Genomic DNA, 23,182 nt, shown 5'->3' with positions numbered 1-23,182 from the left:
TAAAGATGAAGGATCAATAGTTTCACCGTTATCCCATTGAGGTTGAGATACGTGTGAAGCATAAAATTCTCCGTTATAATGCATGTAAGAGTCATTAGTTTCAATGTTTTCCCATTGAGGTTGGGACACATTTGGAGCATAAGACTCTCTATTATAATGCATGTAAGATGATCTGTCAGGATATCTATAATATGGTTCATAACCTTCTTGAGGTTGGTAATAATCCCTACGACCATCATTATGCACATTGTCTCTAGAATGACTACTACTATTCTGCCCATTTGCTAAATACCACCATGGTAGATTTGAAGAACTCTCGTCCCTTCTGCCATTATGTTGGGACCACGATCTATCCATTTCTCATCAATTTTTTTTTTTTTTTTTTTTAACACGAAAACAGAGGAAGCACTACTAAGATCTTATAAAAAGTACCCACTAACAGGGGATTCGTGGGTGATTAGAGAAAGTTACCTCCCGTTCGAGACGGGCGTCGACCTTTGCAGACGACTCGGGCCACTCTTCCCTTAAGTTCCGAACCCGAGGCTTCGTTTGATTTTCGGTTACAATTTATAAGCCCTCTAATTTAGGGTCAAAACTTTAATCCAAAAAAATAAAATTAAGAAAGTCTAAAGTCTCTCTCTCACAAAAAATAAAATAAAAAAAATAAAACTGTAAATTTCTTCTTTTCGACTCCTCCTCCTTGTTTGCGCCTTCTCTTTCGCTCCTTAATGCCCTACACACCAAAAATAGAGAAGCAAGTCAAAGTGGCCAAAAATCAAAGCTTATCAAAAATAAAAACTTTCCAAGATTAGAACAAATTTTGAACTTAGTCCCCGGCAGCGGCGCCAAAAACTTGATGAGCCTAGAAGGTTTCCTAAATAGGTCTACACCCGCAAGTGCACGGGTGTCAAGTTGTAAAATTCCGGTAAGACCGGTTCGTTCCTCAGAGACTAAGTCAAATTTCAATTCTAATCTTAAAACTATTAGGTCTTCAAAAAGTGGTTTGATTGATAATATTTTTTTTCAAATAATAAAAAGATAACTAGCAATTCAAAATTAAATAATACTAAAGCTGATATTCAGATAAAGGGAACCTAGGGTTTTCGAATCCGTCCTTATAATAATTCTAACGATGATTCATTATGATTTAATAGCAAATTCTTTATATAACTCAGATTTTTGGTCCATGAATGGTCTAAAAATCCGGAAGATTTTATCATGAAAAACAAGAAAAAATTATTAACAAATCATATCGATAAAATTATTTATGAAGGAGTTCATCTAAGACCCTAGATAAAAGTTTAGTTAATCATGATGAAAGATTTAAAGGTTAACTATATAAATATGGGAGAAAAATAGAAAAAATTGAATTTCTTACTGATTTTCCAGCCAAACAGAGCCTTAGGGAAGTGATTTCCTTCTGATTTTCCACTGTTCTGCCAAACGCACCTTCTGGGAAAATGATTTTCTCGTCTTCCCGGAAATATTTTCCCTGGGAGAAAATTATTTTCTCTTATATTTTCTCATCTTCTTCAACCTTCTTTCTTTCTGTTTCTTTCTCACTCTTTCTGTAATCTCTCTCTCTCCTTCTCTGTAATCTCCCTCTCTCTCACTAAGAAGTAGAAAACAACAAGAGAAATAAAAAATCAAGAAAAATCAAATTAATCTCTTGAAACCGAATTTTTGTTTCTCTCTTTCTCTACAATAACTCTCTTCTTAATCTCTCTGTCTCTCTCTCTAATTCTTTCTCTTCCTCTGTAATCTCTCTCTCTTTCTCACTAAGAAACTAAGATTATAAACAAAAGAAACAAAAATCAGAAAAATAAGCTCTCTGTTCTCTCTCTCTCTTTACTGTTCTCCCTCTCTGTTTTCTCTTTCCCTCACTACAAATCTCTCTTTCTCTCACTGTTAATCTTTTCTTTCTCTCACAAAAAGGATAAATTACAGGAGAAGAAGAAGAAGAAGGATAGATGATGATGATGAATGATGTTTTCTGTTTCTGTTTTCGTTTCAACTGTGTGGAGATGTCTTTGATGGCTCTCTTGGTTTTCTTTTTGTATTGTCTAACCCCTCTCTCTCTCTACAATTCTTCCAGCCGAGAAGATGCAAGTTTCCCGTAATCCAAGATATCTCCAGCTCACTTTGTTTCCACTTCTCTTTCTTTCCTTCACTCTGTATTATTTTCTTTCCTAATCTTCATCTCGGTTTCTCTCTTTCCTTCTCTGTCTCTTATCTCCTTCCATGTTTCGGTTATAAGAGGACTGTTGAGAGAGTGAGAAGAAAGGAAAGATTCTTCCCAAGATTTTGGGTAACTCACGGGTAGAAACCTGGATTGGTGATGGTCGGCAAGAGAGGCAGATCTGGTGCATCGCGGACGAGCTCAAAAAGTTTCGGCGCCATCTCAGATGATTCCACGCGTTGCTTCATCAGCAGAGACCGTTGGATACGCTAGGGATTCTGTGACAGTATGGGATCGGGTGTACTGAAATGGTGATCCCATTGAATTCCCCAGACACCACCCTGATGACCGAACATAGCCCACTTAACGTCTTCACCGTCTGATCTGGTACCATCTCGTGCGCCATGTGTCATTGAAATCCCTAGGTTGACCTGATTTTGACCACAACTTTGACTAGCTCTATTTCGTACATCCGGACTCCGATTTGACTTCCGTCTTCGCCGTTGGACTCGTCTTGAACTCTCCCGAGCATCAAAATTGGCCTAATCACCAGACTACAATAATCTCCAAATTACCAAAATACCCTAGGCGTGTTTTCCTTCTGTTTTTATCTGTTTTTCACACTGAACTCCGTAAAAGACACCTGAGAAAGAAAATCAAACAAATCATCAGAGTAACAGCTCGAACTGGACTAACTAACCGGAGTTAAGAGATTCAAATGAGACATTTTCACGTCTCATCAGGTTTAAGTCGATGCAAACACGGATGCTAAGTGAAGCTATCTCGTGGACCTCAAAATTGGTTATGCCCCTCCAAAAGGGAAGTTGTATTGTATGAATCTTTTCAACTGTGTAACAGGTTGACTTCAGTTGTGTTGGGACGAAAAGTGTAACTCAATAGACTATGTTATTGTTTTTCTTCTGTTTGATACTTGGTTTTGCTGTTGAATTGGTCTATTTAGACCTTTGGCAATTGGAAATCTACTAGCTGGGTTCTGACCCAGCATACTATTTTTCAGGTGATAGAGATCGGGGAGCGCCACCAGTTTGATCTCAGTTCGCCAGCTCCGAGTTTCTTTCTTAGTTTTCGCTTTCGAGATTAGGTAGTTATTTGGAGTTTCGCCTCCTAGACAGTTATTTCTTTCATTCGTTATTGTCTTACCTACGTGTCGATGATTTAGAAACATTGTTTGAGTTAAGAAAGTTTAATGGATTTCTTTTAGATGATTTATTGATTCTTTTGAGCTTCACATTTGATATTATTTGTCTCTTTTGATGGATATATCGACTATGTTTACTGTTCTGCGGAGAAATGCTGTGGGTTTAGGTTTTCATGGCGGCTGACGTGGAAATCTAGATTTGGGGTGTTACAAAATGTCAGATGAAACTTTTATCTAACGTCCTGTAACATTGAAGGTGGACTAAATGAACACCCAAAATTCCCAAAGGAAGAGAGGATGTCTGAAGGGAGGAACCAAAAATTGATTCCAATTTATTCCACCAGTATTCTCTAAACAAAGACAGGCACAAGACATCAAGAAATCAATCGATTACCAGTAATTTATATTCGTTAGTTGTTGATTTCGACCCAATAATTATATGAGGATAGATGTGTAATTTTGTGCCCAAACCAATTCTAAGAGTAGTTGATTTAGGGATTTTTTTTAATTAGGAAATTCACATGGGGGATTAGAAAAAGAATCAGGTTTGTAGGGACTTCATAGAAAGATGACTTTTAGTGGGTGCATTCACTCTTGTGCTGATTTGTTGTTTTTAAAGATAACTGCATTAAACTAAAAAGCAGCAACAGTACAAAATAAATAAGTTAAAATTACAGAACTGAAGCATTGCATAAAATAACTTCGATTCGTAAAAAAAAATCTTCATTTTGTGGCTTATAAATCTGACAACTCGTCTTGCAAATGATATAGAATCCTGCAAAGTTAAATGGAAGATAAAACTTTTATCCAACACCCTGTAACATTGAAGGTGGACTAAACGGACACCCAAAATTCCCAAGGTAAGAGAAGATGTCTGAAGGGAGGAACCAAAAATTGTTCCAATTGATCCCGCCAGTATTCTCTAAATAAAGAGACCATGACCACTCGATTCTTAAATAAAAGAAACGAGTTGGAAACTTGGTAATTGGCATCGCTGTCAAAGTATTGGTATAAATACCCGAACTAAGCCAACAAATGATCGCAAATGAATTGCGAAAAGGCAGAAGTGAAAATGTTAAGGGGTTATAATAAATAGTTAGATCTAACCAATAACCAAAGACTAAATTGTGCGACAAAAATGGAGTTGAGAAATGAGATATAAACCAAGGGAGAGAAGGAGGAATGTTCGCATCTAGTATATAGTATCCTCTGGGATCGAAGGGGAAATGAGATTGATATTGTAAATTTTTTAAGAAAATTAACAGCCGGTGGGCTGAAATCCTTCCCATACCCATAAATGGTCGTCATGTACTATTTACGCAAAAGAATAAGTGAGGCATCCACGGAAAGAAATGATGTCTTTGTGCCACCATCTCTTTTACATTTTTACTCTCAACTAGTCCTCTATATAGTTGTTTTTTATGAGATCTTTTTTTTTTTTTTTTTTTTTTTTTTTTAAAGGTTTTTTATGAGATCTCTATATAGTTGTTAGGGGATAAAAAGCTATAATTTTACCCTCCCCACACCCATCCTTTTATCTATAAATACTTTAGCTGTCTACTTTATTTTCACCAAAAATCTTCGTCTTCTACCACTTTATGTTTTATCCTCTACCACTCTATTTTTCATCTTCAACCTCTCTAACCTTCATCTTCTTCCTCTCAAGTGTTTAATCTTCACCAAGTAAAATCAAGTATTGGTTTTTATTAATTTGTTTATGATTGAAAGTAAGGTGGGAATTTTCCCCGGGAGCCCGAAATCCGGCTCAGAACATCAAGGTCCGATGGGAAAATGGGCTGCACAAAACCCGTGACGGGCAGTGCACGCCCGACCCGCTTATAGATAATGGGCGGGCTTGGGCTCCATCCAAAAATGTTTGTCGGTTCATAAAACCCGAACAATAGGCCCGAGATAGAAGCCCGACTTTAAGGACCATTACTATAGGCACCTCTAAGTGCTTTCAAGTTATACAAGCCCTAAATCCAATGGCTATGACCCTTCATTCTTTTATGTCTGCTGGATTTTAGGGATTGAGGATACAAGGCTTATAAATGCCCATAACCAACGTCTCTCTACCCAATTCACTTCTCTTCTCTGGGATCCAACTGACTAACTCTATGTTTCTTCTCCATTAATCGGCCAAAGAATTTTTGAATTTGGCAAACCTCCATTTTTTTCTTATCGCAAATGACGGGACTATTTGTTTTGTGTTCGGTATTTGAGTCAGTTTTCATATCTTAGTTTCTCATATATCAAACTCTTACTTTATAGAAGCTTTATGCTGCAATCTGGATTTATCTTGATTCGTGCATTACTATGCGTTATTATGTTATGAAGAAACATAAATTATTTTATATTTTATTGTGTGGTTGCTTTTTGATATTTGATTCTTAATCATCTACGAATCTTCCTCTCTGGATTTATCTTGATTAATGGATTACTATGTGTTATTATGTTATGAAGAAACATAAATCATATATTTTCTTGTGTGGTTGCTTTTTGATAGTTGATGCTTAATCATCTATGAATCTTCCTCTGGTCCGATTTGAGAATGTTCGTCTCTGAAGGTAAATCATAATTTATTATGTTCAACTCCAGAGTATGAACATTACTATGGATTACGAATTTGTTATTGGTGTCTTATAGCCGAAAAAGTCACACGATTAAAGATCAAACTTATGATACATTTTCCAATGACAATTATTTTATTGCTATTGATTTATGTTTATTGGTTTGTGTTTTCATATTTTTGTATATTTTGTAATTTCTAATCTTTTCTTAGATCTGATTTTTGGTATGTCATTTTACAAAATTAATTATTATTTCAATATAAGCTCTGTTCTTGGTTTATGTGTTCAGTTTTTTGTACATATCATTTTTTATATTCTTTTTATTTTTCTAGATCTGATTTTGGTTTTGTTTACTTGGACCACAAGAAGACTGAAGAATGTAATGCTAAAAATTTATAGAAATTTTTAGTTGGATATGTATTTTTAATTGTACAATGTAATAATATATGGACTATAGTAATTAAGAGATAAACTCAGGGAATAAAGTAAAAATATATTGTACATTAGTGTGATTCAATAAACTAGGGAAGATATAAAGGGACAGAGAGTAAAGCAATATAACTCTTGGATCAAATAAACTAACTCTTTTACTCACTGTAATATTTGGATTAATTTATCCGTACAAATCAAATGGGTGAGATTGCTATTTATAGCATTAACTGCATGGAGGGAATCACAAAGCATGGGTCACGTCATGCATGGGGTTTGAAGGTTTGAGTTATGTTAGGTCTAAACTAATTTCACATTCTTCTTAATTTACGCGTATAAATATGCTAATGTTGGACCCCACATGATCTAAAAGGAATTATCTCACTTTGAATTGCGCTAAGAGCACTCAGTCTATAGGCACCCAAAATATCCACAAAGGTGGGCAGCCACAATATAGTTATAACACTCCCCCTTGGAGGACCACCATTTGAAATAATATAAAATGCTAGAGATTCCGAGTGGCGCTAGATATGCAAAAAACTGGCTCATTAAAACCTTACGAGAAAAAGTCAAACGGACAAAAACTGACGAAGGGAAAAGAGTACATTGCCTAGATGAACCATATAGCCAAGAAAAACCTTAAACCATAATAGAAGAGCTTGCCCCACCCATGAGTAAATATTTCGCAGTAGCCTCATTAGACCGTACGTCTCTCTTAGTATACCTAGATAATACGTAGGAGCATAAACTGAAATATTTAGGAGCTACAAAGATAGTTATTCAATCGTCATCACCACATAAAAACATTCCTTCTAGAGTAGTTGTTAATGTGAATAACAGAAACTTAGATATCTAATGCTAGTTATGTGAAAATATTAACATGATAATATTCTCCCCTGATGGATATCACATCTTGAAATGATGTTTCAATCATCATATTGTCAACGGGTCGCGTTCCAATGTCGGGTATTAGTTTTCTTAACGTTATTGTAGGCAAAGACTTAGTGAATAAGTCTATACAATTATCGCATGATTGAATCTTCTGAATGCCAATTTCACCATTTTGTTGTAGATTGTGCGAGAAAAATAACTTAGGTGAAATGTGTTTTATTCTGTCGCCTTTAATACATATCTTTCCTTTATTTGAGCAATGCAAGCCGCATTGTCTTCATATATTTAAGTGGGTAATTTTATAATTGGGGGAAGATCACATGAACTTCTAATGTGACTAATAATGGACCGTAACCAAACACTTTCTGTAGTAGTTTCATGGAAGCAATAATTTCTGAATGACTAGAAGATGTAGCTTGCATATTCTGCTTACTTGATCGCCATTAGAAAGTTGTGCCACCACTGCTAAAAACGTAACCATTTTGTGAAATACCTTTATGTGGAGCAGAGAGATATCTAACATCTGTGTCTTACACTAGTGAGTCATTAGATTGAGTCTTTGCGTAAAGTAACCCATGTCTGTTGTTCCTCGAAGATATCGAAGAATTTGTTTCACAACAATCTAATGTCTTTTTGTTGGTGTTGAACCAAACCTGGTCAACAAATTGACTGAAAAAGCAATATCAGGTGTACTACATTGAGCTAGATATAATAAAGCACCAATTGCACTTAAATATGGTACTTTTGGACCAAGTAGTGTTTCATCCTCTTTCTGAAGACGAAATGATCCTCTATAGTATCAAGGGCCGGATCTCACAATGATTGGAGTACTAAGCGGATATGCATTGTCCATGTTAAATCATTTATAAAATTTCTCAATATATAACTTTTGGTGGACAAGGGGAGCGGGCAGGGCGTCCGCTCTGACCCCTACCTCAGAGAGGCTTACTTCTTATGAATATTAGGCTCCAGTAATATATATAACTTACATTGTATATCTTAGCGTGAATAGTCAACTAGCTCTACTGGTAGAGTTTGTGTGTTTTCAATCCCTCATTTTCATCGTTTTTTTCCTTCTTTTTTACAGTTTTGTGGGGACAGATGGTGAGAGGATTATTGTTAAATCAAATCCTTATTTATGCTTTGTTACGCATTCTCTTTTAACCATTTTGTTGTTTAGGTGCATCTCTTCATTTTGAAGTTAATTATACTCCTTAAAAGTCTTTGATCAACCTGTGATCATGTTTTGATAAGTTGCAAATTGATTATTTAATATAACTTTATATTAGATCCAAACATTCCATGAAAATATGTTATTTGTAGTTATAAACTTATAATCTAAGATAGAATAAACAAAAACCTCTTATTCACAAGTGATTTTTGTTTCCTAATGTCTATATCTTACAAAAATGAAATTTTAAAATGGAAAAATTATCCTATGACTATCTTTTTCAAAATACATTTAGAATCATCAACTGTAACTACTGATAAATATTCTTGCATTTGGTTCAATTTTTCGCTTGTAATTTCTTTTTTTGCGCAAGGCCCATAATCAAATTTCGTCCAGGTCCCTCAAATTCTCAACCACGACTTTGAGACACACACACATTAAACAAAATTTCTTCACCATTAAATCAATAATCCAAAATTTTCCAAATCGCAACGATCTGGTTCTTCCTCGTAATAAAAAATCACTAATGTAACTTTTCACCGTTAAACCAAAAAACACCCGATCAGACACTTCACCGTACTTCCATGTCTAAATGGATCTGGATTAATGTTCCTTATTCTAGATACGTTTGTATAGTGGTCCAGAAATAGTGTAATATGAGAAGTTATAAAGTCTTTAAGAGAGAGAGAGATGTAGATTTGATATAAGGAAAATAAAGATAAGAACCTAAGAAGGGTATTAGGAGTATTAAGATAGTTAGGCACATTTCCTGTTGTTCCTTTTATCTGGGGCCCACCAAAAACTGACGAGTTGGACTTGCAACTTGTTTCCAAATTAGCATGGATCTTACTCACAGTAGCATCCTCGTTTTTTGTTTATTCACTAATTTTGGCTAATTACTATGTTCATTCACATTCATCTAAAATATAAAAAAGAAAATATGTAACCAAAGTGAAAATTTTTGTTTACTATGAAAAAAAAAATCGTCTTATGTTATCGAAGGGCCCCAAATAAAACTTCACATCGATCTTCGTTTTTTCTCTATCACGCCACTGCACTCAGTTTTCCACCCACTAGAGAATAACCATTGGAACGAACTCGTAATCAGTCCACAAATGAAAGTAAATCGGTTGATTATTAACAATCATAATATCACCAAATCAATGTAACTTACGGTCCAGATCTTCCAAATCAGACTGATACAAAATCTGTATAATGTTATTCGGCTGCCTCAACCCTCTAAGGTACTATTTGTTTTTTAGATTCATGTGTGAATCTGAATCGGCTTAACTGAATTGACTGACTCTGAATCGGCTGAATTATTTTAAATATTTGATATTTGTTTTTCAGATCTGAATCACAATCTTTGAATTACACTTTTGACATTTATAACCTTTATTAATATTATTTACAAAAAAACTTTTTGGTCACGACTTTGGGGAATAAAGAAACTCTCAAGGAAATAAAATTTTCTACAAAATTGGTCAACTGAGATTGACTTCTTACTTTATTTGTTGCTATAGGACTTCCACTTTTAGAGTTAAAAAAAACTGAACTTTTAGAACATTCCATGAAAGAATTTATAAATGAATTTATAAAAGAATTTAGAAGGAACTTTCATGAACTTAAACAAAATGTTTCGATGGATCTAAACTCTAAACTCCTTCCTTGTGTTTCTTCTTCTCCAAAGCTTGTTTTCTTCTAATCACTAAACCCTAAAATATGGAGAACAAACCTAATATGTTTTAAAGTGATGAAAAATATGTTTTAGCGCTCAAAATTAATTGATTTCTAGGGTTTACAATGTGTTTACCTCTCTTAGGGAGGATTAATGGATGAAGAAACTTGCTTTGTAAGTCTCATGAAGGATGTATTAAGACCTTCAAGAAATTTTGTTTGATGATTTCAAGGGCTCAAAATTAACTGATTTTCAGGGTTTAGAATGTATTTACCCCTCTTAGGGAGGATTAATGGATGAAGAAACTTGCTTTGGACGTCCCACAAAAGACGTATTAAGAGCTTCAAGAGGTTTTGTTTGATGATTTCTGAGGTTTGAAACATTTTTCCCTCTTTATTTCTCTAACTTTGTTTCTGATTTTAGAAAAATAAGGGTAGTAGGGGTTGGGGATTTGGGGAAGATAAGTAAGAGAAGTGATGTAGAACAATAAATTTGGCTAAAAGTTGTGGAGGAGATGAGATGGATAAGTTTTTCTCCAGAGAAGAAGCAAGCTAGATCCGGCAAGGGTTTCAAAGTGGATGAGTAGATGACCCTCGCCATCTCTCCTTCTCTCACTAACCGAAGGTCAGCATAGGTAAAGCATCGCCAAATCCGGCGAGGGTTTCAGATTGATCATCATCTAATAGCTAATGATCTGAGATCACACCCTAAATCTTAGGTTTTGGTTTTGTTTTGTTTTTAGGGTTGTTGTGTTAATCATCTGAGATCAAACCCTAAACCTTAGATTTTAGTTTGCTAGCTTGTTTTATGAAATAAAGGATGTTACTGAGTTTCTTTAATTAGGTTTTAATTTGTGAGTATTTCATGCATATTATTAAATTGGCTTGAACTTTTATGTCTGATTAGTATTATATGATTTGATCGGGTTGATTTCTAGATTGGAGGTATTGTTGATGCTCATGGAGAGTAAAGAGCAGGAGAGAGGCGGTGGTGGGTGGTGGCGGTGGGGGTGAAGATGAAGAAGAAGCTGGAAATATTTTTGCAGGTGCATAATCGTCCTTTTAAGCATTTCAGAAGTTGGGCCTTCTTTTTAGACTTGTTTTAAAGTCTGAAATTAGTGAGACTTTGTTCAGCCACTTCAGATGTCTAACCCATTCAGCCAATATTTCAGATTATCCTAGATAAGAAAAACAAACATCTGAAATCTGAATCGCGATCAATTCGGATTTCATGTCTGAAAAATAAAAAAACAAACAACACCTGACTCGACCAATTTATATGAGTCGACATATGGGTGTTACATACCTCTTGCATAATAACCATGAATTCTCAAAATTGTATGTTGTTACTAGGATTTCTATGCTTTTTAATTCCACAATGGTTATGACTCCAAGTACACACCTTGTTTAATTTGGCCAGAGAATCATCTACCCGAGTTCATTTTACCCATTAACTATTGGGGTGCACCATATGTATGTGAATGGTAAATGGATAGCAGTTGACCCGACCCATAGTTAATACATAGTATCTATCAACTCCATAGAGAAGTACGAAACTAACAACAACTTGGCAAGTTGTAGTTTAGTATCTTATACTCATAAAACAACTTCTTAAATATCTACACTAATAAAAACAAAATAGAGAGAAAAAGTCAGAAAACAATTCATTTTAATCTTCCCAAAAAACAGATATTGATGACTTCCTCTCTAGTTTACACACGTGAAACACCAATAATTCTCATGAACCCCCACAAGTGGTTTGTATAAAAAACTCCTACCCTTTGTTCATATAGCCAACCCATATGAATCTCTTCAACCACTCTCTCTTTATATCTCTTCAGTGAAACCCCATCCCTTTTTTCTCCTCTTTCTGTACTTGTTATATCTTAAAAATGGTAGAGCCAAAACCTCTTTTACCATTAATGTTCTTTCTTCTTTTAATCTTCAATATTGGTATTGTAGAGGTTCAATGTTTTCGAGAGACAAGCGTATTCTTTTTGCAGAATCTTCAGTGGAGAAAGCTCAGTCCTGTCTCAACATGTCATCCACAAAAATCAAGTGAGTTCCAGTTATGGTGCCTTTAAAGGCACCCCGTCTTTTTGGTCTTAGACCTCCCTTCTCCTGGCACTTCCTGTGGGGTTCGGACTGATCAGTCCAAGGCCCACAGATTGGGGCAATCCGGGGGCACTTAGACTGCCACGAGTCCATGTTGTTCTAGCCCAACAACAATTACACCCCGTCCGAGTATCCTCGGACTTCCCAACCCATAGGGTCGCTAAGAATGAGGGAGGACTAAGAGTAAAAAGGAGGGGCGCTTGCCCTTCCATTTAATAAAAACAATGGCGTCTTTCATATATCTTAGATTCTCCATTATTGTCCTTTAATCATATCTAATCCTGTAACTATCATGATGTAATTAAGGTTTAGAGAATTCAATACTTCATTATGTTGTCCACCACTATCCGGCTTAGTGGCTGGACACACATTCCACTACGGGAGGTGCTCGATCCCATGGAAGTTAAAATCCATGATTTATTGAAGATTTGAGGTTTGGTCTGACTAAGATAGAGGCAGCAATAAATGGGCTCTAATGTCCCATAAGGTGGCTTTAGAGGTAGTTATATGGCCCTTACGGCCCAAAATGTCTTTTAGATGGTAGTTATGGAGCTTATTTAATTCATGATGGACTATGCTCACGGTGTATCCATACCATGTAATGGTATAATGACTCTTGAGTCCATACCAAACAAAAAAACTTCCTCATGTTCTCATTACATTCAAGATTGAACTAAAATAGAAGAACATATACCATTAAACTGAAAACAAATACTTTGAGACAACAAATTCGTCTTTTATTTTCTCTTTGAATAAAGAAAGATGCTTGTTAACATTCTTCTATAAGATTTTCTGAATGACAATGTAATATGTTCTTATTTTGAATCTAGGAAGAGAAAATGGTGCATATATACTAGAAATGAAGCACCATAATTACTGCTCTAAACAGATAGATAACTGGGACGAGGAGCTTCAAAATCGCTTGACATCTGACAATCTTAGAGTGGAATTCATACAATCAAAGATAAATAAACGGGTTACGGGCGATAACTTATACAAGTCAAGCACTCAAATTCCACTGAGTTCAGGAATTAAACTTCTGACTCTTAACTACATTGTAACAGTTCAATTAGGTAAGAGAAATATGACTGTAATTGTCGATACAGGAAGTGATCTTACATGGGTTCAATGTGAGCCTTGTGTATCATGTTATGACCAGGATGAAACACTCTTAAATCCAAGCAAGTCTCGTTCTTACAAATCGGTTCTATGCAAGTCATCAACTTGTGAAACTCTCCAAGGTGCTACCGGATTTTCCGGTGTTTGCAGTTCCAATCAAACCTGCAACTACATAATTAACTACGGAGATGGATCATATTCTCGGGGAGAATTAGGCCTTGAACGACTTTCTCTTGGAAAAACTAATATTAAAGATTTCATATTCGGGTGCGGAAAGAATAACAAAGGACTATTTGGAGGAGCTTCTGGTTTAATGGGTCTAGGAAGAACTAATCTTTCACTTCTTGCTCAAGCTTATAAAAAATTTGATGGTGTTTTCTCCTACTGTTTGCCAACTACTGAATCTGATTCTTCAGGTTCTTTAACTTTCGGCAGGGATTCTTCGACATTCAAGAATTCTACACCTATTTCATATACCAAGATGATTCAAAATACAGTTACTTCAACTTTTTATTTTCTAAATTTTACTGGTATTAGTATTGGAGGTTTGGCTATAAATGCCTCTGGGTTTACTAATGCTAGAACCCTAATTGACTCTGGAACTGTGATTACTAGGCTTGTTCCTTCAGTTTATAATGCTGTTAAAACAGAGTTCCTAAAACAGTTTTCTGGTTACCCATTAGCTCCGCCTTTTTCGATCTTGGATACTTGCTTTAATCTAACAGCTTATGATGAAGTTAACGTCCCAACGTTGAAGATGAAGTTCGAAGGTAGTGTCGAAGTGAATGTGGATGTAAAAGGTATGCTTTATTTTGCTAAGAGTGATGCTTCTCAAGTTTGTTTAGCTCTTGCTAGTCTTTCATCTGAAGATGATGTTGGGATTATTGGTAATTTTCAACAGAGGAATTTAAGGATTGTTTATGATATTAAGAAATCTAAGTTAGGGTTTGCAGAAGAGACTTGCAGTTACACTTAAAAGAGAGAAAGCTCTAAAGAGTTATGGAAGCTACTGTGCAAAGTTCTGCATTTTGACTTGTAAAAGAGAGGAGAGGTGTATAGCCAAATTTAATGGATTTGGTGATTTTTCTTTCAAATGTTTTCATTTTTTCTGTTATTCTTCTTTATAAGCAAGGAAGAAGTAGAGGATTGAAGTATGTTTTTACATTATAATTCTGCTTTACAGTATTTTCTGCTGAATTATATTATCTATAAATATATTGCGTTACTTCGATCATTTTGGTGGAAGAGAGACGATAGAGAGAAAAGAAAGTGAAGAGAAAAGAAGAAGATAGAAGAGAGAGAGGAAGGAAAAAGAAATCAAGTTGGAAGGTCGGCGGACAAAGTGGATGGCCGGTCACCTTCGTCGGAGAAGACGGTGAGGTGGAGAGATGAAATGGAGGAGAGAAGGAGAGATGAGGACCATTTAAATGTTCGAAGAATGTTTTGGAATTAAATCCATTTTGCCCCCTTAGGGTATATTCGGAAAAATTTGAAATAGTTTTCATTTTGGTGGAATTAAAGCCATTTAAACGATAGGACACTTACGGGGATAAAACGGCCAGTTGTTCACAAATTGGGGACCAAAACAGAATTTTTATTTGCGAGGTTTCCATGTGTCAGTGGGGTGTGAGCACCACTTTTAAGTAGTTGTGGTTCTTCTCATGTAAGCTCTTTTATTTAAGAGGCTAAGAGCAACAGTATGAAAATGAGAGATCTAATTCAGGACAACTGATATAATAAAAGATTAATTCAACAATATCAAGTTTTACTCGCTTTGTGTTTCCATAAATATGCAAATCTTATACTACTAAAGAGGTACCGGCTGAGAGATCACAGTACACTTTGATGAAGAAAATATGTTCTTTGCGTACATTCAAGAAGCATTTCAAATGAGCAGGAACAATGTCCATTATGTCTGATCTTAATTCGGGTAGGGAAAAATTTGCATCTATTTTAATTGTTTTCTGGTCTATAACAATCAATGAATATCCAAAAAAATTGAAAGATAGGTCTTTGAGATAAAAGGGAAAAAAAAACGAGACCATCAGTTGTACCTGCGAAATATTTGTTTTGCTAACTTGCTTGTTGATGATAGATTGATCCTCCCCCACATTCCAGAGGTGATATTTATGCGACTATGAAAGAGACGAAAAAAAGTAAGGTGAATATGAGTTTTATTTCGTCGGAGCTGTTGAATGATTTTGACATGAAAACCTTTTCAACTCTCACTTTCAACGGACGTTCCCAACCAGAGAAACAAGTTCAATGTTCTCATCTTCGTGAACTTCTACACCCTCTTTTGCATTCAAAATTTCAGTCGGAAGGATAGTCGAGGAAGGATCACTTTTAGGCACTAAAAATAGAACAGCCAGAGGAAATATTCGTATAATGTTTCGAATCAATAGAACAAGCCATAGGTTATCAAACTGTGTCCGAGTTACATTTAGGACATGCAGTAGGAGACCTCCTCCCCATGACGAAGTGAGCGATCCGAAGTTGTCAATTGACATCAATAATGCAAAAAAAGTGCCTTCTATGCCACAAGGGCAAAGCTTGGAGCTGATTACTAGAAGAGGCATTCGTTTAAGACGTCCGACAATGCTAGAGACACCTTCATCCATAACGACGAAGAATTTATCGGGCACGCCAAATTTCAAGTTCAACCTTAGTACCAATATCAAATCCAACATTCCTAATATACCATAAAGCAACTGACTCCAGAAAAGTACACCACGAAATGAATAGTCTTTAAGAACATTTTGGTAGAGTAAAACACCAAGAAGTGAACCTACAGAGCCGAATGCGGATATAAACCCGATGCTCTCCTGCATCAAGTACAAGGGTGATGATTAACATAAATAACATAGAGCTTACATTTATAAATTTGTCTGAGGGTAGTTCACATGGTACGGCGCCCAATCTCCTACCATAAAAGTGTCTTAAGACTGGAAAAGAACATCGAAAGAGTAACAACTAACACGTACCTCAGATAGAGCTGGACCCACGTTTGGGTCTGTATACCAATAGAACATTCCTTCATGGATGTTCAAGCTTAATGCAAATGACAGGAACATATACAAACACGGCCTCCACACATCTCGACATCTTAATGTCGTCAGAGTAGTCCTACTGGCATCGAGGAATTTCTGGGATACCTGATATAACGAATAAAATTAAGCTTTGTTTGAAGGTTTTGCTACTCATTCTTTATGAGATTACCTGTCTGTAAGAAAAGTTCGGAATTTGAGGTTCATTCAGCAGCGTTCCGACCAAAAAGACCAGGAAAAATGGGATACTCAACAAACCAAACACCCCCTACCAGAAAAGTAGAACAAACTTATCAGTCATATACTCATTCTGAAGTTGTAGAGGCAACACCTTGAAATAAATTGAGAAGTGGAGATAATCGACAAGAAGTTAACCTTGGGGCCAATTAGATGAACAAGAAACCCACTGATGAAGAATCCCACAAGCGCTCCAATGGAAGAGCAAAATGCACATAAGGTTTGTATATCAGCAGCAAGAGCAGGGTGGATTATACTGTTTTCCGCTGCACATGCATCAATTGTGACATCTGCTATTGCTACCCCAGCACTTGATGCCGTTAGAGACAGCAAGGCAAACACTACACTCAAGTTTTTGTTAAGAGAAATAAGAAGTGTGAATGTTACACCTATTACACCTGAAAGTTCATGAAAAGTATTGAAATAATTAATATTCCATATAAAGAGCTCCATATTAGTCTTGCTCTTTTGTTGCCACAAGATTATGCCACTAAAAGAGCACATTTTGGATCAAATTTATTATTAAGACCCAACCATTGTTTTGCAGCTTCAGACATGATCCTCACACCATATGGATTTCGGGAACTAAAGTTACAAACGTGAAACTTATAGTATCGAATTAGATATAATGTCAACTAATATGCACAGGAAATTTTCCGTAACTACCTTATTCTGCACCCCACAGGGTCCCACTTTTTTACCTAGAAGTTGAAAGCACGTAATGTTTGGGATCATGCAAAACAGGAAGAGCCGAATTACAATCAAGCAAGAACGGAAAGACCAACATTAGCACTCCTTTGAGGTCTTCCCTAATTTTGCCGCCATAATTGTTTGATTCATTCATTACAAAGAGTCATGTGCATAATTTGTAAAAACTTTCCATGAGACCATTAGCACTCAGTTGAGTTGATTAAGGCTTAGGAAGGTTCCGTAGCAAATCCCTACTTGTACCCTTTAGGGAAGGTTAGTGTAATTCTATTGTTAAACTGTTTTACCTTAACTTCCAATTAAAATTACATCAACCAAGTAATTACCCCACTTTACTTTACTTTATCGTAATCGTCCCTAAATTCTTGCAAAAATATGAAATAGTAAAATTTACTATGAAAAGCATAAGCATTACTTTCATATACAACTTTCTATATTTAACTAAGTAGATTCACACATCAATAACTAGTTGCATTTATTTTCACTTCTGCCAGACTATTTTATGTACCTAACAACAGACAAATCGAGTTTGCAAGTTCTGTAAACCTAGAATGCGATCTTCAAATCGAGGTTAGTATCATTTACCAGCTAAAATGAAATATGGGCGTCTTCGATATCCAGCAACAGGGAGAACATCAGTAAGAAGACCCCAAAGAGGCTTAACAATCCAAGGTATAGAAGTCACTCCTGAATAGATTTGTGCTTCAGATGGTTGCACTTTTTGAATATCCTTCCAATAATAATCTGTACCAACTCTACCAAGAGATCCACCTAATCCTTGACTGATTCCATAAACAGCAATAACTCCTAAAACAAATCTCCAATGTGTTTCCTTAGCAAGCATTCTGAACCAGTCCAGAGGTTCCATGATGAAACCACATAACCCCTTTTTTGTTTCTCCCTCTTCTTCCTCCTCCTCCTCCTTAACCTTACCATCAAGTGGTGAGCTCTCTTCATCTTCACCCATTATTTGAAGTTTTTTTCAGAAAACAAAGGATACCCAAATCACAAATCAATGTCTTCTAAAATGGGTATCTGCTAAAAATTACTCAATACTCATTTGCAATCACCCTCAAACTTTGTGCTTAAAGTCAATACCTTGTGCTTCTAAAAAAACAGAGTTCTCATTTACCCATTTCAAAAAATCATATATTTTAAGATGGGTACCTCAAATTTGAATAAATTTTCTTCAAACAAAATCAAGAATTAGTAACTCTGTTTCTGATTTGAAACATGTATGAAATCAATGGGAAATACAAAAAGGGGGACCAAATTTTCATCAGATGTGAAGATACTTATTACTTCAAATCTGAGGCAGAAAGCATGGAAAAGGCAGAATAACAATAATCAAATTTAAATAGGAAACTCATATAAGATCAACTTGTTCCAAGATTCAACGATAAAACAAGGACCCACGTTCAACAACTTCAATGAAACGTGTAATACTTACATTGGCTCCTTGCATGTTGGGTTTATAGGAATTAGGGCATCTACTTAAGAGAGACTTCAGGTTGACTATGAGGGAAACGGGGGAGCAGTCTGTGACATAAGACAAAGCAGCTTGAGCTGTGCTTGTTGTACAATTTTCCTATACCACTTTACTTTACCAAAATTGATGATTAATTTTCCAGACGCTCAATTGCTATACCGAAAATAGATATAATCTATACAACAAAACAAGACTTTATTGTAGGATTTTTGAGCTAACGGTCCAAAAACTGGGGGGTAAACCAAAAAAAAATCCTAACTTGTCAAAAAATTTGGTGCAGGTCCTAATGTCAGGGAAAATATTTTGTTTCCTTTTTTTTTTCTTCCATTCTTGCCCCTCGACTTGACCCAGCTCCTTCTCTCTCCCACGAGTTTTGAGGGATCATTAAATACCCGTCCATTCCGTTGCACCCAATCACATCATTCCCTCCCATTTCGCGCCAACCTTCTTCTTCCTTCTTTCCTTTTCTTTCTCTCTCTAAATTCTCTTTCATTTTCCCTGAGTTTCCGCCCATTTTGCCCAAATTTTTGGCGAAATTTTTGGGATCCCGCTCTTTCTGTATTTACTTTCAAAATCTTTCAGAAAGTTTTAAATTTTATCTTCCAACCTATTTATACCACCGACTGTCTTAATATCTTCCAACCAGAATCTGCTCTATCTTCCAACTTTTTCAGGTAATGGCTCTTAAATGAACAAATTCCATTTGTCTTCAATGATAGAATTTAAGGAACCTGAATATTCTATTTGTTCTTTTAAGGAAGATGATAATGCCATTTGTAAATGAACAACTACTCATCTAAATCTATGTTGAAACTTGGACATTCCAAAATGACAGACAAAGTGAAAGGATTTTTTTTCTTTTCTGTACATTATCGTTTCATACCTTCTTTATTTTTCTTTTCCCTACAGTATACAATGGATATTGAAGAAATGCTTTCTGGGGACATTGTTGCACGACGCCCTCTCTGGTGAAACAAACTTCAACTTAGTTGTAACAGTATACAATGGATATTGAAAGGACTTTTTTTCTTTTCTGTACATTATCGTTTCATACCTTCTTTATTTTCCCTCTCTATCCAGGTTGGAGCGTGATTTTTTCGGCTATACTTCATCTACTTCAGCTGCAACATCATCTGAAATGATGAACCACAATCAAATATCTAATAAGTAAGTTTGGAACTAATTTGAACTTTACTGTTTCAGTATTGTTTTACTTAAAATTATAATTTGGTGAGTACACATTTTAGTTAACCGCAATCCAAACTCTGGTGAGTACATATTTTTCTTTACCAAGAACAAAATTGTTTCCTTACCTAAATATAATTTACCCGTGCCAATGATATGAACAAGTAACAAATGTCTAATAAGTATGTGTGGAATTCATTACATATTGTTGTTTGTTGTGTATTGATAACCATTCCTTATTTTACGGTAAATAAAAAAGTTTTCTGGTTCAGTATACATAAATACTTAAAATTTTGATGAGTACATATTTCTGTTTACCGTGAACAAAAATATGGTGAGTAAATAGTTTTGTTTACCGAAAACAAAACTGTTTCCTTACCTAAATTAAATTTTCTCGTGCCAATGATATGTTTTTCTTGTATTGATATTTAGTTTATTGTTCTGATTTATCCGAAAATAAAAATATGGTGAGTAAATAGTTTTGTTTTGTGCAGTGTCCCACGGGATTTTTCAAGAAATTCCTCTCTCACGGTTGAGGATGCATCTACTGCCATTGTCAGGGCTGAACCTCTAAGGTCTGCTAGCTGGCCTGAGGTGTTTACACATTTGGGGCAGGAATTCCCTGCAGGCGCCAACGCCTTTCGAAATGCACTTGGACGATATTCCATAAAGCACGGGTACAATTTTAATTATTTGAAGAATGATCTTGGTCGTATTACTTGCGTATGCAAATTCCCAAAATGTTCTTGGACGATTCACGTTGTGGCTCCTCTGAAGTCAAGGTCAATGTTTTTCTAAAAGCTTACAACCCTGTGCACCCTTGTCAAGACTTTATAATGTCAGAGAATAAGCCAAGATTATCAACCGAAACTGTTAGCTTATTAATAGTTGATGACATTAGGGAGAATCCGACCAAAAGTACTAAAGACATTGTCACATCTTTCAAGAAAGACTATGGAACTAAACTCAGCTACTACTATTCATATAAGGCTCGAAACAGGAGTATTTCTTTGGCCTATGGGGAGGAAGCTGATTCTTATGCCAAACTCAACTGGTATGTTGATGCCCTATCACGTTTTAACCCTAATAGTGTAATAATTCTTCAAGTTGATAAACATTCCCACCGTTTTGTTCGAATATTTATTGCTCTTGGAGCATGCATCCAAGGTTTCAAGCACTGCCGCCCATTGATATTTGTTGATGGTACTTTTGCGAAAACGAAATACAATGGATGCATTCTTGCAGCTGTAGCGAAGAATGACAATGATGGTAAGTATTTTACCAATATTTTCTGTCCGGTACACATTTTTATTTACTGGCTTTTTTGTTGTATCTTAACCTAAATATTTAGGCTGAAATCTGAATTAATTTCCTGTTCTTCCTACTGCGAATTAATTCGAATAACATGTACTTTGCAGGTTTTTTGTTCTCGCTTATGCTGTCGTTGATGTAGAAAATGATCAAAACTGGACCTGGTTTTTTTGCAATTTGGCGAAAATGGTTGATATTAGTGAGTCTTTGACTTTTATGTCGGACAGGCACAATGGTATTATAAATGCAGTTGCGAACATTTTCCCAACCGCGCACCATTCATTCTGCGTTTGGCATCTACGAAACAATTTGAATGTACGTGTAAAGAATGGTGCCAAGAAGTCGGACTATTTCCAATCCCTCATGTTTAAGGCGGCTAGAGCCCTTACTATATCGGATTTTCAGAAGTACACTTCTGAACTCGTAGTCATGGGTGGCAATGCCGTGGATGCATTTTTGCACTCTGTAAATCCGGAACATTGGGCTGATGTTTTCTTTCTAGGAAAAAGGTACGGTTTAATATGTTCTTCGCTCTCGGAATCCTTCAATTCGTGGATAAGGGATGAGAGAGTTCTTCCAATAACCATAATGCTAGATATGTTGAGGATTAAAATTATGAACATGATGAATGCAAGAAGAACTGAGTCGGCAACTTGGGACTCTTTCTTGTGTCCTAAGGTCAACGAAAAAATGCAGTCTAGATTCAACGTTGCCTGTAGCTGGAAGTGCATACAATCAGGTAAATTTGTATATGAAGTAATGTCCATGCCGAGTCACTCTGTGGACCTTGGGGCTCTTACATGCACATGTCGTAAGTGGCAAGTCCAAGGTATCCCCTGTGAGCATGTTATATTGTGTATTAAAGTGCATGGAGGTGATTCATCATCCTTTTTTGATCCCGCTGTTACAACGGATGCATACTATAAGACTTATAGTCATTCCATAAACCCTGTCCCATCTTTCGATCAACCAAAAACGTTTGAGGAAGCCAGCAAGATACTTTCTCCTTTAACCAAGAAACGTCCGGGTAGACCACGTTCTGTAAGAATTGAAAGTTCTGGAAACTTTAAAAAGAGACAGCGGATATGCGGTAGGTGTAAAAAGCTCTCTTATCACAACCGTGCTTCGTGCAACGAAGCGATTTAGTGATTGAAATTGTTTTTATATCAGCAGCAAAAACTAGGGGCACTCTACAACTTTGAAAAACATTTACAGTGTTGGAGCTTCTCAAATTTTTCAAGAGAGTCATATTTTAGCCTTGTGCTGCTTTGATTTTTTTGTATCTTTTGTCGAACTTAATGTATTTGTTTGAAGTTAATGTATTAAATTATATTTTGTTAATGTGTATTGTGCTTGAACATAATGCATTACATGAAACTTTTAGTTTTGTCCAGTACATTATTTTATTTACCAGAAAATTTAAGTTTCCCAGGATTTATAATATTTATTTCTAAGTTTTGTCTAGTAAATGTTTTTATTTACCGGAAAGTTTAAGTTTTCTCATGATTTTAGAATACTTTTTTCCAAGTTTTTGTCCAGTAAATTATTTTATTTACAGGAAATTATTTGTTTTCCTGGTATTTTTTTCCTTTGTTTCTAAGTTTTTTCCAGTACAATTTTTTCTAAGTTTTGTCTAGTACATTATTTTTTTTACCGGAAATTGTTTTTTTTCCCGGGATTTTTTGGAAAAAATTTCTAAGTTTTGTCCACTACATATTTTTATTTACCGGAAAGTTTAATTTTTCCCGGATTTTAGAATACTTTTTTCTAAGTTTTGTCAAGTAAATTATTTTATTTACCGGTAATTATTTGTTTTCCCGGTATTTTTTATGGAAAATTAACAAGTTTTTTCAAGTGCAAACATATTTTTGACTAACAAAAGTTTCACATAAACA

General features: G+C 35.6%; 4 protein-coding genes across 7 annotated transcripts; 3 read left to right on the top strand and 1 right to left on the bottom strand.

The window, feature by feature from the left end:
- The first annotated feature begins 10,009 nt into the window (after nucleotides 1–10,009).
- On the top strand, nucleotides 10,010–14,544 carry LOC147531539 (aspartyl protease family protein At5g10770-like). Of its 3 annotated transcripts, none has more exons than XM_086649029.1 (4): nucleotides 10,010–10,711; nucleotides 11,015–11,122; nucleotides 12,039–12,134; nucleotides 13,022–14,544. In XM_086649029.1, the coding sequence occupies exon 4, from the start codon at nucleotides 13,051–13,053 to the stop codon at nucleotides 14,284–14,286; it is 1,236 nt and encodes a 411-aa protein (XP_086505155.1). In that variant the 5' UTR covers nucleotides 10,010–10,711; nucleotides 11,015–11,122; nucleotides 12,039–12,134; nucleotides 13,022–13,050; the 3' UTR covers nucleotides 14,287–14,544. The 3 variants fall into 3 exon arrangements, with proteins under 3 accessions (XP_086505155.1, XP_086505156.1, XP_086505154.1); XM_086649030.1 differs by having other exon boundaries at nucleotides 10,480–10,701; XM_086649028.1 differs by lacking the exons at nucleotides 10,010–10,711; nucleotides 11,015–11,122 and having other exon boundaries at nucleotides 11,694–12,134.
- Nucleotides 14,545–15,200: 656 nt separating this feature from the next.
- LOC147531538 (putative folate-biopterin transporter 2) lies at nucleotides 15,201–18,963 on the bottom strand. Of its 2 annotated transcripts, none has more exons than XM_086649026.1 (5): nucleotides 17,888–18,963; nucleotides 16,733–16,992; nucleotides 16,530–16,625; nucleotides 16,295–16,465; nucleotides 15,201–16,135 (listed from the first exon to the last, which is right to left on the bottom strand). In XM_086649026.1, the coding sequence occupies exons 1-5, from the start codon at nucleotides 18,267–18,269 to the stop codon at nucleotides 15,542–15,544; spliced, it is 1,503 nt and encodes a 500-aa protein (XP_086505152.1). In that variant the 5' UTR covers nucleotides 18,270–18,963; the 3' UTR covers nucleotides 15,201–15,541. The 2 variants fall into 2 exon arrangements, with proteins under 2 accessions (XP_086505152.1, XP_086505153.1); XM_086649027.1 differs by having other exon boundaries at nucleotides 16,733–16,935.
- Nucleotides 18,964–19,704: 741 nt separating this feature from the next.
- Nucleotides 19,705–22,725, top strand: LOC147531536 (uncharacterized). The gene is made up of 4 exons (XM_086649271.1): nucleotides 19,705–19,958; nucleotides 20,471–20,653; nucleotides 20,977–21,245; nucleotides 21,395–22,725. Exons 1-4 carry the CDS (start codon nucleotides 19,930–19,932, stop codon nucleotides 21,427–21,429), a joined length of 516 nt encoding a protein of 171 aa, XP_086505397.1. The 5' UTR covers nucleotides 19,705–19,929; the 3' UTR covers nucleotides 21,430–22,725.
- LOC147531537 (uncharacterized) lies at nucleotides 21,474–22,433 on the top strand. Its single transcript, XM_086649739.1, has one exon. It carries the CDS (start codon nucleotides 21,474–21,476, stop codon nucleotides 22,431–22,433), a length of 960 nt encoding a protein of 319 aa, XP_086505865.1.
- Nucleotides 22,726–23,182: the final 457 nt, after the last annotated feature.

This window comes from Eschscholzia californica, unplaced genomic scaffold (assembly GCF_041429995.1).
Source record: "Eschscholzia californica isolate CP2 unplaced genomic scaffold, dmEscCali1.0.p SCAF_6, whole genome shotgun sequence".
NCBI classification, from domain to species: Eukaryota; Viridiplantae; Streptophyta; class Magnoliopsida; order Ranunculales; family Papaveraceae; genus Eschscholzia; species Eschscholzia californica.
Note: the sequence above shows the minus strand (reverse complement) of the source record. Positions and strands in the feature narration are given on the sequence as shown.

What these genes read in the sequence shown, in the direction of transcription:
- LOC147531539 (XM_086649028.1), top strand. Translation starts at nt 11,969, where the DNA reads ATGGTAGAGCCAAAACCTCTTTTACCATTAATGTTCTTTCTTCTTTTA. An exon ending in ATGTCATCCACAAAAATCAA is followed by an intron (nt 12,135 to 13,021) that starts GTGAGTTCCAGT and finishes TTTTGAATCTAG; the next exon opens with GAAGAGAAAATGGTGCATAT.
- LOC147531538 (XM_086649026.1), bottom strand. Translation starts at nt 18,269, where the DNA reads ATGGGTGAAGATGAAGAGAGCTCACCACTTGATGGTAAGGTTAAGGAG. An exon ending in CCCATATTTCATTTTAGCTG is followed by an intron (nt 16,993 to 17,887) that starts GTAAATGATACT and finishes ATGAACTTTCAG; the next exon opens with GTGTAATAGGTGTAACATTC. An exon ending in CGAACTTTTCTTACAGACAG is followed by an intron (nt 16,466 to 16,529) that starts GTAATCTCATAA and finishes TCGTTATATCAG; the next exon opens with GTATCCCAGAAATTCCTCGA.
- LOC147531536 (XM_086649271.1), top strand. Translation starts at nt 19,930, where the DNA reads ATGATGAACCACAATCAAATATCTAATAA. An exon ending in CACAATCAAATATCTAATAA is followed by an intron (nt 19,959 to 20,470) that starts GTAAGTTTGGAA and finishes TGTTTTGTGCAG; the next exon opens with TGTCCCACGGGATTTTTCAA. An exon ending in AGCGAAGAATGACAATGATG is followed by an intron (nt 21,246 to 21,394) that starts GTAAGTATTTTA and finishes TGTACTTTGCAG; the next exon opens with GTTTTTTGTTCTCGCTTATG.
- LOC147531537 (XM_086649739.1), top strand. Translation starts at nt 21,474, where the DNA reads ATGGTTGATATTAGTGAGTCTTTGACTTTTATGTCGGACAGGCACAAT.